The sequence below is a fragment of the Myxocyprinus asiaticus genome, chromosome 14 (assembly GCF_019703515.2).
Source record: "Myxocyprinus asiaticus isolate MX2 ecotype Aquarium Trade chromosome 14, UBuf_Myxa_2, whole genome shotgun sequence".
NCBI classification, from domain to species: domain Eukaryota; kingdom Metazoa; phylum Chordata; class Actinopteri; order Cypriniformes; family Catostomidae; genus Myxocyprinus; species Myxocyprinus asiaticus.
Window position 1 is genome coordinate 16415186 of NC_059357.1, and position 17351 is coordinate 16432536.

General features: G+C 38.9%; 2 protein-coding genes across 7 annotated transcripts in view; one reads left to right on the top strand and one right to left on the bottom strand.

Annotated features, from left to right (window-relative positions):
- Nucleotides 1–833: 833 nt before the first annotated feature.
- On the top strand, nucleotides 834–5699 carry LOC127452217 (suppressor of cytokine signaling 1-like). Of its 3 annotated transcripts, XM_051717557.1 has the most exons (3): nucleotides 1127–1192; nucleotides 1521–4265; nucleotides 4756–5699. In XM_051717557.1, the coding sequence occupies exon 3, from the start codon at nucleotides 4830–4832 to the stop codon at nucleotides 5430–5432; it is 603 nt and encodes a 200-aa protein (XP_051573517.1). In that variant the 5' UTR covers nucleotides 1127–1192; nucleotides 1521–4265; nucleotides 4756–4829; the 3' UTR covers nucleotides 5433–5699. The 3 variants fall into 3 exon arrangements, with proteins under 3 accessions (XP_051573518.1, XP_051573517.1, XP_051573516.1); XM_051717558.1 differs by lacking the exon at nucleotides 1521–4265 and having other exon boundaries at nucleotides 834–1192; XM_051717556.1 differs by lacking the exon at nucleotides 1127–1192 and having other exon boundaries at nucleotides 1353–4265.
- An 8976-nt stretch (nucleotides 5700–14675) lies between these two features.
- LOC127451245 (protein CLEC16A-like) overlaps nucleotides 14676–17351 on the bottom strand; it is a 111331-nt gene continuing 108655 nt past the window's right edge. For 3 of the 4 annotated variants that reach the window (XM_051715776.1, XM_051715775.1, XM_051715779.1), the window contains one exon: nucleotides 14676–17123. In XM_051715776.1, coding sequence (XP_051571736.1) covers nucleotides 16717–17123 — 407 coding nt within the window. In that variant the 3' untranslated portion in view covers nucleotides 14676–16716. The remainder of the gene's footprint in view (nucleotides 17124–17351) is intronic. The other variant, XM_051715778.1, reaches the window with a different exon arrangement.

The following is a 17351-nucleotide window of genomic DNA, read 5'->3' on the forward strand; positions in this document are numbered from 1 at the left end:
ATCACAAACATCTCAAAGACATCTGCTGAATGTCTTATTGACATCCGAGACATACTTATTGACATACGTCTAATAGATGTATACAGATGAGCAAACAACGTAAAAAATACGTCTTCCAGATGTAAACACACACATCAAATAGACGTCTGGGTGATGTACGTGTGCTATCTGAAGTGTTACAAATTAATTATAAATAAACCAATGTTTTTTTATATATCTGTTTTTTTCATGCTTATTGCCGATATGCCGATGTAAGAATGTGGTCAGTAATTGGCAGCCGATACATTGGTGCATCCCAACTGAAAAAGTACATTTGATTAAATTTAAGACCCCTTTCTCTTGTATAAATGTGCTTGTTCCTAGTCTCTGCAAAACCATTTCATAATGCTTCAGTTTACTAAAGTAAGCGAAAATTAAACCTAATCCTAAACAACCAATCTACAAGTTCCAAACTTTTTTTTTTAAGTTTCAATATTTATTATTAAAATGATCCAACCTTTCAAGTATGTACCCTGCATTTTGTACCCAGGAAAATCAAATACACGTTTTGTTCTGACTGAAGTTGTAGTGAAATATGTAAACAAACGTGGTACATTGCATCATATTGTAAAGGCATAATGATAATGAAGAAATGGTTTCAAGCAAAACAAAACAAAGACAGGAGGGCAGAAGACTATCTAAACATTGGCTACTTTTCAAGGAAGCCACGTGAGGCTTTGTGCTTATGTGGTTAGGAGGATCAGTGATGTGGCTTCTGGATAACGTGGCCAACCGCCGATCACGTGACTTGAGAGAAGTTCAACATGAAAGTGTCCGATGTAAAGTTTATTCACTTTGTCTGATTTCTAAGGTAGCCAACTCCCTATTTGTAACTCTGTGACATAATTGCTTTGGTATGATTAAGTACTTTCCCAGGCAGAATGGCAGATAACATTCTAAAGTACAAGATAAAGACGAAAGTGATAATGATCCGCAAACAGTATTTCTGTGTTCAGATTAGTTTTCCTCATTTTCATAAATAGCGCGAGACGATTTTATTGCAGTTGAGGAGAAACAGCACCAATTGTCGGAAATTCTGTGGAAAAGCAATAAACTTGCTTTCACTTTCATTTTCCCGTAATACACTGCAATATACAGCAAGGTAAAACAGATAGGAATGTTTAAATAACAAATGCTGCCGTACAAGAACCAGGTAAGAATACTTTTCATTTATATAATTATTTTAGTAGAATGTGTGAATCGAGTCTTTTTTTTTTTTTTTTCAGCTATCCAGTGCATTGCTCTGAGAGAGAGAGAGAGTGAGAGAGAGAGAGAGAGAGAGAGAGAGAGAGAAGAGAGAGAGAGAAAATCAGATATGGCTGTTCAATCAGATGTTATAAATCTGTGGTGCATGGCTGTGTGAATGAGTTATGTACACATATGCGATGGCTTTGACTTTGAGCAATCCACTGATGCATCTATGTGAGATAAATAAATGAAATATAAAGGAAATAATAGTTTTATCACATTAATATCTGTAGGACAATTTGGGAAATGCAGACCAATGATGATGGCATTGGCAACATACCAAAATATTCAGCTGTTCCCAAATCTGATAAAGAGGCTTGTTTCAGGGGAAAAGCACGGATTCTTCACAAATGCCTGTCATCTGTTTAGATTCCTCTTCCTTGTGTAGTAGTGCAAGTACGTTACCCTCCACTAGTGGTCCTACAACTGTAAATATATTGTTTCTGAGAAATATAAGAGAAACGAAAGCATAACCAGTAATTCTACTCCAATGCAAACAATCCTTTGTAAAGAAAATACACCCTCTATTTTGCATGACTGAAATTGCTTTCACAATGAGATAATTTAAACGAATCTCAGTGTCAGGAGAGTTCAGCTTTAACTACTCAAAATGTTACAAAGGTGTTTTGATGCAAACTGATGTCATCCTTCTTGTTAAATGTGCAAATGACACATAACACTCTCAGGGTATACACCGGCAGCCAAAAGTGTAGCATAATGTACAGATTTAGTTGTTTCAGAAGGAAATTGATTCTTTAATTCACCAAAGTGGCATTCAACTGATCACAAAGCATAGTCAGGTCATTACTGATGTAAAAACAGCACCATCACTATTTGATAAAAAGTCATTTTTGATCAAATCTAGACAGGCTAATTTGGTACTAGAAAATCACTTGCCATTATAAATCACTTGCCAAACACAATTGAAAGCTATTTTGTTAGTTAAATGAAGCTTAATATTGTCTTTGTGCTTGTTTTTGAGTTGCCACAGTATGCAATAGACTGGCATGTCTTAAGGTCAATATTAGGTCAAAAATGGCAAAAAAGAAACAGCTTTTTCTAGAAACTCATCAGTCAATCATTGTTTTGAGGAATGAAGGCTGAACAATGCTTGAAATTGCCAAAAAACTGAAGATTTCATGCAAAGGTGTACACTACAGTCTTCAAAGACAAAGGACAACTGGCTCTAACAAGGACAGAAAGAGATGTGGAAGGCCAGATGTACAACTAAACAAGAGGATAAGTACATCAGAGTCTCTAGTTTGATAAATAGACACCTCATATGTCCTCAGCTGACAGCTTCATTGAATTCTACCCGCTCAACACCAGTTTAATGTACAACAGTAAAGAGAAGACTCAGGGGTACAGGCCTTATGGGAAGAATTGCAAATAAAAAGACACTTTTGAAACAGAAAAACAAAAAGAAAAGGTTGGAGTGGGCAAAAAAAAAAAAAAAAAAAAAAAAAAAAAAAACACAGACATTGGACAACAGATAATTGGAAAAGAGTGTTATGGATCTTAATCCCATTGAGCTTTTCAGCTAGACTGTAAAGTGCGTGAGAAGTGCCCGACAAGACAGCCACATCTATGGCAAGTGCTACAGGAAGTGTGGGGTGAAATGTCACCAGACTATCTGGACAAACTGACAGCTAGAATGCCAAGGATCTGCAAAGCTGTCATTGCTGCACATGGAGGATTTTTTTATGAGAACTCTTTGAAGTAGTTTATGAAGTTGTGAATTTTTTTATTTTTTTTATTTTTTTTTTCTTCAAATTGTAATAGTAATATTTCACATTATTAACGTCCTGACTATACATTGTGATCAGTTGAATGCCACTTTGGTGAATAAAAGTACCAATTTCTTTCCATAAGAGCAAAATCTGTACATTATTCCAAACCTTTGGCCACCAGTGTAGTTTATTTATAGAGTTGTCACATGGAAGGCTTCATAGCTGGGCTATACAGACTAAAAGCGCATGCAGACACTGAAAGGATTTTAATTCCAACCAAAATTGCATGCAAAACTGTAACAACCGGATCTAGATTATTTAACATATTGAAACAAATATCCATGATGCAGAGTATTTTTGTGCAGTTGAAGGAGTGTTTACCATGTCTGTCTAAAAATCTAATTCATGTGCAGTAGTCATGCAACTCTAGGTCTATCTGTATTTGCAAGAATTGAAACTCACAGACCAATGCTCTGTCCACAGCTGTGGATTTACAGTATGTTAATTTAGACCGATAGTAAGTTTCATTTAAGGCTTTAGATAGACAAACCAGTCTGAATTGGTCTGTACGGATTTGTCAACTGACATAGTGTCACGTTAATTGGGCAAATGCAGACATGTGCATGCATAATCCACAATAATCCCACAGCTAATTCTTTATCATATGTATGTAAACAAACAAGTTTGATAATTGTACCCATCACTGGTCTATTAAAAGGCAGCTGGGTAGAAGTTCACATGGCATAAGGAACCTCAATGTTAATCATAAGTGTATTTAATTCATATACAAATTCAACTTTTAATTCTTTGAAATGTTGGTATAAATGTAACATTACACTAAAGCAAGCACAAATACTTTACTTTATTCATCTAACGACATAATACAATTTATTTTGGAAATGTCTAAATGTTTAAAAGAGAATTGAAACAAGAAAAGCATAATATTTGCTCAGGTGAGAGCTTTGAATCCCTGATTAATTTCACAGAAAGCCTGAAAGTGAAAGGATTCCGGGAAATGGGCGGGGCTTATGGCCTTATGGTTTAAAATCGACTGTCAGTTCATTCTGTCATTAAAACTCACAGACGCAAGCGCGAAGAGTTAATGTCGCGCTCTGAGGAAATCTCTGTTGAGACATAGCGGTGGAATAAATCAATGGGAGTTCACAAACACTTGATTTTGGAAGCGGTGGCAAGAGTTTGTCAAAGACAAAGTTGTACTGACTACTATTGGAGTTTACATTTGCTAAGGTAAGATTCCAGCTACTTTTCACAAATAACTTTACTGTTAGGAGCGGTTTAACGGTCTACTTTATGCCTCTTTAACGCTAATGTTTAGATATGTGCCTCATGTGATAATATTAAGATAGAATCTTTTTGTCTTGATTGTTGTACGTTATAATGTAGCACTTGTTAAATAAAAGGATGCTTATAAAATAAACGATAAATGCCTTGGTAATGACGTAAACACAAATAGTATTTCTAAAGACAAATGTAGCAGACAATAATAAACCTTTAAACTAGAGTAGAATATGAGTGAATCCTGATTCCTACTAAATATCTGAAATCCTGTTAAAACATGACGTCATTATGGATGTTGCTATGGACGCTTACCATCAGACTTTGTGTTTAATGTAACGTTCGACACAATATGTGGATTGACTTGTTGTCTGTGATGTTAACAAAGAGTAGTACTGAAGTGGCCATTCATTAACTGTGTTATTTACTTGATCTTCAACAGACAAATGAGCCTCATCTAGATGACCTTCATGTGGTACGGTATGGAAGACCACATTGGCTGGTCTTTCCTGTAGGATGGTGGCGCACAGTTCAGGCACAGAAGAATCCACAGCGAGCACAGAGCCTTCTCCAGAAGTCTCCCAATCCCAGCGGTCCAAGCCCAGCCAGCAGGAAGCTGGCTCTAGGACTGTATTTCAGACACACTTCAGGCCCTTCAACGTTGAGAGAGACTTCAAGACCATCAACAAGACCACTTCTATGCTGGAAGAGAGTGGCTTCTACTGGGGTCCTATGACTGTGGAGGAAGCACATCAGAAGCTGAAAAAAGAGCCAGTTGGAACTTTCCTGATCCGGGACAGTCGTCAAGTTGATGTGTTTTTTACACTGAGTTACAAAGCCCAAAATGGTCCAATGAGTGTCCGGATTAACTTCAAGAATTCCAAATTCAGTTTGACGGGCAGCAAGGAGTCTTTTGACTCTCTTTTCAAACTTTTGGAATATTATATCAGTTCCCCTAAGAAGGGTCTAGTCAGGCCCTACAGGAAAGAACCAGTGCAGTCTCTGCAGCAGCTGTGCCGCAGACGGATTATCGAGACATGCGGCGGAAAAGACATCGACCGCATCCCTGTGCACCCAATCCTCAAAGACTTCCTTCATGCCTTCCCTTATCCGCTGTGAAGACTAGACTCATTGCATTAAAGCGCTGCTGGAATATTCTGGAGATACTTGAGAGACTCCTCGTGGTCCTGCTCTGTTTTAAGATGCAGGCATCCGATTGTAGCACATTATGGAATATGAGACTTGAACACCTCACAATGAAAGTTTACATTGTCTGTAAATGTTTACACTATACAGGAAAACTGTTTTCCTTTCAACAGATTTCTGCTATGCAGAAAGAAATATTTCAACAGAGTAATTATTTTTATAACAATAATAAATATATTTGTGAACAATTTAAACCATCTCATTTTCTAATTTCTTTGTTGCTTCCGGTCCAAATGTGGGATATATACTGTACACTTAGAGCCCTAAATAGCAAAGTCTTAGTCTTTTCATACTAAAAACAACTATTATATTTCAATGAAAGGCTATAGTGAACACTAATTAAGGTGCAAAAATGTCAGAACTGAAGTTGTCAGGTTGTTTAGAATTAAAATATGTAGGCAAGAGCATCTCGGTGACAGTTAAACTTGCCCAGATGCAAATTGAGCCTCACCCTCACCTAACAATACTCCCTGTTCACACCCCAGTTTAATCTGTGCTCATCAAACCACCCCTTTGTAAGCTATATTTTACTAGAATACAGATTTGGTCTACCTGGATTCCTGAAATTACATAAAGATGGGACTTATTGGAACTTTAGCCTAAACATTCTGTACTTAACTAGGCTGATTAATCTAGGTAGTAGCGTGGTTGAGGGGCGGAGCTGTGGTGACCGTAAACTGCTTATTGCTCAGACAGACATTTACAAGAAATGAAGTGGGTTGTGAGGACTGACAGAGTGTGACGGGGCGGAGCCTGTGATCTCCAAAGACACTCGTACATGGTATCAATAAGACACTTCAACACTTGTCAGGCTTACACAGAAAAGTGACTCAGAACAAAACAATACTCATCATCAGGGGTTCACGTAAACTTTAGATCATTGTTTGGAATTCCTTTTCCAAGGCAGAAGGAAATGATCTGTACACAGTGCTGTAAGGTGAATACATAGTCATAAGATAAGGTCATCCTCTTGTTTAACACTGATAAGACCTTATATCTGAAAATCAAACATTCGTGTACACGTGATTGTGTGTCCGAATAACCAATACAATCTTCAATAGAATAATAGGAGTCCGCTTAGAGCTGATGTGCTTTCAAAGGTTGCGGCTCATGTAATGTATCTTCACAGTTTTAAATGGATCATTAACTAAAATTGGAATTTAATGACTGTTCAGAAACTGGGAACGAAAACAAATTGACAAAGGTCAGCCATACAATGCACAGAAGCATCACCAAGCTCTATTTCATGTAAGTTTATCTCAAGCATTTAGGGATTCTAATGAAATCATGTAATCATACTGGGGAAGTAAGAGGGGAATCATTTGACCTGCCCAGTTAGCAAATTTTATTGCGTTAAAATTTATCAAGGCATTTCCCATCACCAGGCTAAACCTCAGAATGCCTAATACACAGATTACAGGTTAACTTGACATTTATACATTAACTTTACAAGTGAATTCAACACACAATAAAGGAAACTACCTAATTACACAGAAAACAAACACAATTAGATCGGCGAAGCCTCACTTGATCACATTTTATGTGGCCACAAATTTCTAAGATGAGGTTGCCAATGGGGCTCTTGCCATGATATCTATGAATTGGTGATGTGGTGTGCAGGGTTAATCAGTCTATATACCCTTACTCGCCTGAAGTGATTAATACACATGAAAGCGCACAGTCTATTCCACGAAAAGTGACAGTTGTGTTTCCCTGAAGAGCCCCTAATCACCACTGCATCTGGCCTCAACTTACACGAACATACATACACACACACACACGTGGTTCCTGAGCTGTGTATTTCCTCTTGGAACCGCAACGCTCTCCTCTAAAATGCAGAGACTGACAGATATACAAATAAGCATGTGTGGGTAATCTGTTCATAGAAACAGCCCTGGTTTGAGGTTCAGGGTTCTTGAATGGTCCTCTCTCATACAGCATGTATGGTGAATCAAGTTGAACAACCTCAACCGATCCAGACAGAAGTAGCCTGTAGTCTTGATTTAGATTCATATTTAAATTCCTTTCCCCTTTGTATTTGACTAGAAAGAGGAACTTGAATCTAATGGAAAAGATTGAATACCTTATTTTTACATCAAGGAACACTCATTGACTAAATAAATGTTACTCTGGAAACTCATGCCACATCATTAAACCGTAATCCTTTAATCTATTTATGGTTATGATGTTGGAGACCTATGGGAGTGGTTTTAGTAAATTTACAATGTTTCAGACCACAGAGTAAAATTCCAGGAAGACAAGTGATACGGCTACCCACATAATGGTTACTATGACAACACTCTTCTCTTGTTATCCCACATCAAGATAGAAGGTCCTCATGGCCTCCGCTGAGAATATGTGGGCAGGACTTCCAATTCACTGATTCACAAAGAAAATGTGTTTCACACTAACAGCACAAAGACCACCTTTTAGCAGGCCTGGCTCCAGCTCTAAGATGTAAGGTGGGCCATAGGACCCGCCGGGTGGGCCGAACAGTTGGAGGGGTGGGTGTAGGTGTAGTTCTCAAGGTGGGCCTGAGCCAGACCTGCCTTTTAGTAATTCCCTCGCCCCCTTTTCCATATGTAAGCAGGTGGGTTTCAAATGATCTGATGACTGTAGAGTGATGATCAGGGGCTGTATTACAGAAACATCCTGGGTCTGTTCCAAAACTTGCCATTTGCCTACATAGACAGCATCCTAACTGAAAGAAGCCTCATAAGTGAGCGATTTGGAACACTCAACACAGGCAGCTACTCACGCATGCTACAATCTGGCTCTGGAAGTAAAAATCCCATTCATTATTTCCATCGACTATTTGACTTTCAGTGATAATTTATAAACCTTTAAAGACAGACCTACCGTGAGGTCTGAGGTTGTTCATCAATGAAATATGCCTTTGTTGAAGCCAACAGTTTGCGTTATTTCAACTTCATAGTTTAAAAATGGTGTTTAACAGTGGAATTCCTGGTAAATAACTACACTACCCATGGTCCAGCAGAGAAAGATCCACCAATCATACAAAAGCTCGCAAAACAGTTTCAGCAGTAAGTGCCCACTTCCATGACACACTGCGAGTTACGCAATCAAGTTGGTCTCCCTACACATTCAAACTACAATTATATTTGTATATATCAGAATATTTTGCAGTAAACTTAAAATATATTGTTTCTATACTTAATCAACAACCTGAAATCAATAGTTTTATATTTTTTCATAATTTTTTGTTCGATTACATCATTCGCAATGATTCATTGGATTGCAGTTTGTGTAGTTAATACTTTTTTGCTTCAAATCAAAGTTTGCACTGTTATGATTCACCTTCGAGCTGGTTGGTGTGGTTAATGGCATTGAACTCTTTCATAAAGGATTTTATGAAGAGCCTATGGAAGAAATGAATGGGAAAAATACTTCCGCAACCCAGACGGTTGAAAATGTGGTTGGGCACTGTTGCACTCCATTGATTTCAATTCAAGTGACAGAAGAGGAACGACGTGATATCCTAATGTGCATAAAAATACTGTACATATCACATTCACTTTGTGTAAATCAGTTTTCTGTTATTTTAAAGCATTTTGTATGGTACTGAATGGAATACAATTATATTTGAAATAAAAATTCTTCTAGTTTTGTTTGCCATCTTGGATTTATTTAGGCAAATTTCAATAGAAAGTGATCATCCCTATGCTCTTTTCACTCCGAAGGACAGAGCTCTTGATGTGGGCACTCTGGAGGGAGCATGGCATTACTCTATGAATGTATACTTCCCTAACAACCTTGTGGAAGGGCCTTTCGTGAAAAAATATTTTTTTTACTTTAGTTTGGAACGATCCTTTGAGTGGAGTCCCCTTCCTGCAGTGCCCTTCAGGGCACAAAAATGCAGTTTGGAAAATGGCCTTCATTGTAAAACTGCACGCATACGAATAGACATACTTCCCATTTATATAGTATGTCAAAAACTATATGCCAATGGAGTAGTATGTCCGAATCCACAGTATTCATAAAACCGTCAGCGAGAAATACCAGGATGATGACTATTTCCAACAAGACCCTAAGGTGCGGATCGACTTCACGATCCCATAATCTCTCAGGAGGTGAGACGACGTCACCTTTAAAACACTGGATTTAAAAGAACATTAAGTGAGCCATGTCCACTTATTATAAGCAACTATGGGCTAGTTTTTTTCACTTATAAATATGGACAGTCACTGGTTGTATTTTTTTTTAACTTATTTCTAGAATGTTTTTTGTTTTGTTTTTCCAGACCAGAATATATAATATATATATTTCAAACTTACAGTATATAATATAACTTATTCCAAACTTATGTAATATATACAGTATTCTAAAAGTACACCGAGCCAAAACATTATGACCACCTGCCTAATAAACTGTCGGACCTCCGCATGCCGCCAAAACAACGCCCCCTGAAGGTGTCCTGTAGTATCTGGCACATAGACATTAGCAGCAGATACTTCAAGTCTTGGAAATTGCGAGGTGAAGCCTCCATTGATCAGATTTGATGGTCCAAATCGGATTGAGATCTGGGGAATTTGGAGAAATTTTGGATTCCTAAAACCATTCCCGAACAATGTGTGCAGTGTTGCAGGGGTATTATCCTGCTGAAATTGGCCACTGCCAACAGGGAATACATTCCCATGAAGGGGTGTACCTGGTGTGCAACGACGTTTAGGTAGGTGGTACGTGTCAAATTGACATCCACATGAATGGCCAGACCCAGAGTTTCCCAGCAGAACATTGCCCAGAGCATCACACTCCCTCCACTGGCTTGTCGTCTTTCCACAGTGCATCCTGGTGCCATCACTTCCCCAGGTAAACGGCGCACACATACACGGTCGTCCATGTGATGTAAAAGAAAACTGGACTCATCGGACCAGGGGACATTCTCCCACTGCTCCAAGGTCAAGTTTGACACTTGTGTAATCATTGTAGGTGCTTTTGACAGTGGACAGGGGTCATCTTGGCACTCTGACAGGTCTGTGGCTACGCAGCCCTATACGCAGCAGGATGTGATGCACTGTGTGCTGAGACACATTCCTCCCGTAACCATCATTAAAATTTTCTGTGACTTGTGCTACAGTAGACCTTCTGTTGGTTTGGACCAGACAAGATAGCCTTTGTTGCCCTCATGCATCATTGAGCCTTGGGCCTCCAACACCCTGTCGCTGGTTTGTGGTTTGTCCCTCCTCAGACCACTGTCAGTAAGCACCCCACAAGCCTTGCATTTCAGAGATGCTGTGAGTCATCTGGCCATAAAAATTTGGCCCTTGTCAAAGTCACTTAGGTCTTTACTCTCCTGCATTCAACATGTTGACTACGAGAACTGATTGTTCACTTACCATCTAATCTACCCAGAACTTGACATGTGGCTTTGTTAGGAGATGATCAGCGTTATTCGCGTCACCTGTGAGTGGTCATAATGTTTTGGCTTATCAGTGTATATTCTCTCTTGTATATTGTCTAGGTCAATGACAAACACATGATTCACTAAGAGGAATTAGGAAAAAAAAAAAAACGTTGTAGTGCCCATGGCAATCTCGGCATCTCATGTATTTATATGAATATAGGTTGGTGTATTGTGGCAAGTCATATGGCTCTTCTCATGCAAATGCAGTGCAATGAAAACCACAAATACTGAGACTGTGTTCCTTAGAAATAACACCCCTGTGCAACACAGCAATAAGTAGGTATTTACACCCCCTCAGCAATAAGTATCTCTCATGAGACTGTATGTACTCAATGCATCCATTTATAGTCATCTTAATTAGTCCCTTTCCATTCACCTGGACAAGATCAGCACAAAATGTACAGTATATACACTGGCTGCCAAAAGTTTGGAATAATGTACAGATTTAGCTGTTTTGGAAGGAAATTGGTACTTTAATTCACCAAAGTGGCATTCAACTGATCACAAAGTATAGTCAGGTCATTACTGATGTTAAAAAACAGCACCATCATTATTTGAAAAAAGTAATTTTTGATCTAATCAAATCCCCATTTCCAGCAGCCATCACTCCAACAACTTATCCTTGAGTAATCATGCTAAATTGCTAATTTGGTACTAGAAAATCACTTGCCATTATATCAAAAACAGTTGAAAGCTATTTGGTTTGTTAAATGAAGCTTAACATTGTCTTTGTGCTTGTTTTTGAGTTGCCACAGTATGCAATAGACTGGCATGTCTTAAGGTCAATGTTAGGTAAAAAATGGCAAAAAAGAAACAGCTTTCTCTAGAAACTCATCAGTCAATCATTGTTTTGAGGAATGAAGGCTGAACAATGCTTGAAATTGCCAAAAAACTGAAGATTTCATGCAAAGGTGTACACTACAGTCTTCAAAGACAAAGGACAACTGGCTCTAACAAGGACAGAAAGAGATGTGGAAGGCCAAATGTACAACTAAACAAGAGTATAAGTACATCGGAGTCTCTAGTTTGAGAAATAGACACCTCATATGTCCTCAGCTGACAGCTTCATTTAATTCTACCCGCTCAACACCAGTTTCATGTACAACAGTGAAGAGCAGACTCAGGGGTGCAGGCCTTATGGGAAAAATTGCAAAGAAACACAGACACTGGACAACAGATAATTGGAAAAGTGTGTTATGGATCTTAATCCCATTGAGCTTTTGTGGGAACAGCTAGACTGTAAGGTGTGTGAGAAGTGCCCGACAAGACAGCCACATCTAAGTGCTACAGGAAGCGTGGGGTGAAATGTCACCTGAGTATTTGGATGAACTGACAGCTAAAATGCCAAGGATCTGCAAAGCTGTCATTGCTGCATGTGGAGGATTTTTCGATGAGAAATCTTTGAAGTAGTTTAAGGATTTTTAAACTTTTGGCTGCCAGTGTGTGTGTGTGTGTGCATATATATATATATATATATATATATATATATATATATACACTATATTGCCAAAAGTATTCGCTCATCTGCCTTTAGACGCATATGAACTTAAGTGACATCCCATTCTTAATCCATAGGGTTTAATATGACGTCGGCCCACCCTTTGCAGCTATAATAGCTTCAACTCTTCTGGGAAGGCTTTCCACAAGGTTTAGGAGTGTGTTTATGGGAATTTTTGACCATTCTTCCAGAAGCCCATTTGTGAGGTCAGACACTGATGTTGGACGAGAAGGCCTGGCTCGCAGTCTTCGCTCTAATTCATCCCAAAGGTGCTCTATCGGGTTGAGGTCAGGACTCTGTGCAGGCCAGTCAAGTTCTTCCACACCAAACTTGCTCATCCATGTCTTTATGGACCTTGCTTTGTGCACTGGTGCGCAGTCATGTTGGAACAGGAAGGGGCCATCCCCAAACTGTTCCCACAAAGTTGGGAGCATGGAATTGTCCAAAATCTCTTGGTATGCTGAAGCATTCAGAGTTCCTTTCACTGGAACTAAGGGGCCAAGCCCAGCTCCTGAAAAACAACCCCACACCATAATCCCCCCTCCACCAAACTTCACAGTTGGCACAATGCAGTCAGACAAGTACCGTTCTCCTGGCAACCGCCAAACCCAGACTCATCCATCAGATTGCCAGATGGAGAAGCGTGATTCGTCACTCCAGAGAACGCGTCTCCACTGCTCTAGAGTCCAGTGGCGGCGTGCTTTACACCACTGCATCCGACGCTTTGCATTGCACTTGGTGATGTATGGCTTGGATGCAGCTGCTCGGCCATGGAAACCCATTCCATGAAGCTCTCTATGCACTGTTCTTGAGCTAATCTGAAGGCCACATGAACTTTGGAGGTCTGTAGCGATTGACTCTGCAGAAAGTTGGCGACCTCTGCGCACTATGCGCCTCAGCATCCGCTGACCCCGCTCTGTCATTTTACGTGGCCTACCACTTCGTGGCTGAGTTGCTGTCATTCCCAATCGCTTCTACTTTGTTATAATACCACTGACAGTTGACTGTGGAATATTTAGTAGCGAGGAAATTTCACGACTGGACTTGTTGCACAGGTGGCATCCTATCACAGTACCACGCTGGAATTCACTGAGCTCCTGAGAGCGGCCCATTCTTTCACAAATGTTTGTAGAAGCAGTCTGCATGCCTAGGTGCTTCATTTTATACACCTGTGGCCATGGAAGTGATTGGAACACCTGAATTCAATTATTTGGATGGGTGAGCGAATACTTTTGGCAATATAGTGTATATATATATATATATATATATATATATATATAAGCATATTTATTCATTTAGCAGATACTTTTATCAAATCCAATTACAAGTGCCAAACTTTCCCTGAAATGCTTATCAACAAATGCTTATCAGTGAATCAAAACTAGTACGCAGCATACTGTGACATTCATTTTTCATTCAAAGATGATCTAATGTTAAGCAGAAGTGGGACCCTTGACTTACATTGTTCTGCCACAACAGAATACAGGAACAAGTCTTGTACTTTTTTCCTCCTAATTGGCCATTTTTCCGCGTAATACACAATAAACCTGTTCAAATATACGAAGTGAGGGTGGGGGTTAATTTCATGAGAATTCTCTGGGAAACTTCTAATGACCTAAGAATAAATGGTCATTTATAAATGTTATTGCAGTGATCCCTTGGCCTGGTTTCCGGTCAAGCAACAAAAACATTCCCTCATTATTCTGGGAGTGGGTGTAAGGCACAGTGTTTAATGTGATTTCATTGGGAAATCTAACTTCCAAATAAACAGACACTTTTCACTGAAATTTCCTCATCTGCAGTTTCCAAGAGAATTAGTTTAGTCTGTATCCCAGTAGCATTTATTGTTCTTCTTTTATTTTCTAATAAAATACACATTTTATTTCCAGACTTATTTTTGTTTTTAACAAATATAATTTTTTTTTGTGTGTAGATATTTTACTATTTTTTTTTTTTTTTTTTTTACATGAAACCAAAAGACCAAGCTTTACTTGAAACTGTATTCCATCCAGATCAGCATTCTCCTGAGACCCAAACACAGAGAAACCGAAGTATTCCAAGAAATGTTGACTATCAGGAATTTAATAAGCTTTTTAAATATCTCTCCAGAACAGTAATTTTGTAAGTTTTTACAATTACTACAGATAAAAACTGGCAGATTTAAGTGCCCTGGATCATGCACAGAACTGGATCAAAATTTAAAAGAAGGGAAAACAAGGCAACAAGACCAAAGTCTACATCAGAATAATTTATTGCATGACCTTGATATTTCCTGTTGGTAAATTAACAGATCAAAAGAAAGCTATACACTCTGTACAATCCAATACATTTTGATGCCCTTCGCATCCATTTCAATAATTAATTTAACCTCAAAATACTGAAATAAGCAGAATTAATTGTATTGCTTTAATAATTTTACAAACTCAATTTGGGTGTTTTTCTAGCAGAGAGAAGCACCCAGTCATAGCTACCACACATTTGCATCTGCAGCAATGAAAAATAATATGTGCCCGCCCCTTTCTATGTCTTGCTATCTAGAAACCAAAAATTAATTTTCAATTTCAGTCCATTAGTAATCAAACTGCTTGAATCTGTAAGTGAAATAAATGAGTTCATATAAGTTATAGCACACCAAAGTAAAATTGTTACCACAAATACATCACATCTAGCTTTGACTATGTGTGCCCAGCACAAGCTCATGATGATCTATAGAATATTAAGTGTATTAAAGGATTAACTTTAAAACTCGCCACAGCTTGAAAATAAGCAGAGGCCACTTCCAAGTATATAAAACATACGTAAAAGAGAACAGGTTTATTCACTCTGTGTCTGCAGATTCCAGAATGTTCCAGAACATAAAGTGAAGGTATTTTTAAGTGGCAGTGACAAACGTGTAGGAATGGAACTCACTTTATTAAATGACCTCATGCTCCTTTACAAGACAAAAAGAAAAAAAAACTCACTTTAAAATGTGACTGACATGCATGACTCAGCTTTTTAATACAAAAAGGTTCAGCAAAAGTAGACTTGTTTGGATAAACCTCAGACGATCAGGGTATTTCAGCACTAATGATGTGAATGGTTTTAAACAAACTGATTCTTTAAAAGAAGAGTTTAGTTAAGCATACATTTTCCTCAAAATCTCCAAGGATTAAGACCAAAGGCTTTTTTTAAAACCCGCTGTTAAAGTGCAAATGAATGTTCAGTCAAAATGAAATATACCTTCAGAAAACAGCACCGCTGGATAGACCCAGAAGTCTTTGTACATTCCTCAGTGTTAAGACTGGTAAAATCAAGCGGGCATTCCCCACTAACCCACTCAGATGAATATTTATATAAACACATCCTTTCGTCTCCTTCTGCTGAGTATAATAAAACCACAAATACACAAACACACATGTTGGTGCAGCTATCATTATGAGGACTCTCCATAGACAATGATTTTTATACTGTACAAACTATAGATTCTATCCCCTAACCCTAACCCTAAACCTAACCCTCACAAAAAACTTTCTGCATTTTTACATTTATAATAAAATATCATTTAGGATGTTTAAGCAATTTAAATTATGTGGACACTAGAAATGTCCTCATAAACCACATTTATAGCATAATACCCTTGTAATTACCAGTTTGTAACCTAAAAAAAGTCCTCGTAAACCACTTAAACCTGCCCACACGCACGCACGCACGCACGCACGCACACACGCACACACGCACGCGCACACACACACACCGGAACAGGAACTCTTTCAGCCCCATCCCAGAAAGAATGATACACACTGAAAAATGCTGTGCTTATAGCAGAACTCGTGACAATCAGTAATGTCACTGACTTAGGAGAATGCTACTGTCCTTTTAAATTCATCATGGTCTAAATATAAAGCAAAGTACAACTGGGTCATAACAATTTGGAACCGCTAAATTAATGGTTAAAAAAATAGTCTGTCTATAATGGATTTAATATATATTTAATAAATCAACAGAATAAGGTGTTGGCACAATAGGTTGCCTACATAAAGATTAAACTTGGGCCTGAATCACTAATGCCAAAAGCATGTGCAAACTAGCTTTACTAGCTTGTGCAAAACCAGAACACAACGAGTTATTGTGCGAGAAATCAGTCATGCTTAATTCATATTACTGAAACAGCACAGACTAACTGACATAAAACGTATTTCTTGCTTTAATAATCTGGCCCAAATTTTAACGTTCAGCCTTTGAGTTTTTGTACTATTGTTCTCCAGTCTGAGGGCTGTTTTGGATTAGATCTATCAGTCTATGGCTGTCTCCTCCTCCAGGTCAAGTTTATCTGTCTTGGGCTGAATCATGGGTTCCTCCCTTGAATCACCACTAAGAGGCTCAGATTCAGATGGTCCAGACTCAGGAGATGGTTCATGTTCTTCAAGTATGACTGAAACGTCCTTCTTGTCCTTTTGATGCTGTTTATCTGCTGCCCCCGTGCTTCCATCTTCCATTTGGACGGCAGCCACTGTATTATCCCCGTCCACAGATGCATCGTCCTGAACGGAGGACTGGGTGCTGAAGGAGTGCAGGCGAGGTGGGTCGGCAGGAGGCAGCAGGGTCAGGGAGTCTACACTTAGCGTCTCGGCATCGTTGTCAGACAGGAGAGAGATGGTGGGCTGTGGCGTGGGAGTGAGGCTAGGTGCCAAGGCGAGTCCTGAAACAGGAAAAGCAGGGTTAGTCGGATCCAAATCTGCCCCTCCTGACTTGTGGAGGAGGGTTAGAGAAAGACAAACATGCAGTATCATCTAATCAAACCAAGCACCAAAACAAGCAAAGGGCAAGCTGCACTCCATCCTGGGTCCGAAATTAGGCAGGGCTTGGGGCAAACAATGCCACCAAAAGTGAGAAAATGCCACCACATGATGAATTTCTTAAATTTCAT

Coding starts and splice junctions, on each gene's coding strand:
- LOC127452217 (XM_051717558.1), top strand. CDS start 4,830: ATGGTGGCGCACAGTTCAGGCACAGAAGAATCCACAGCGAGCACAGAG.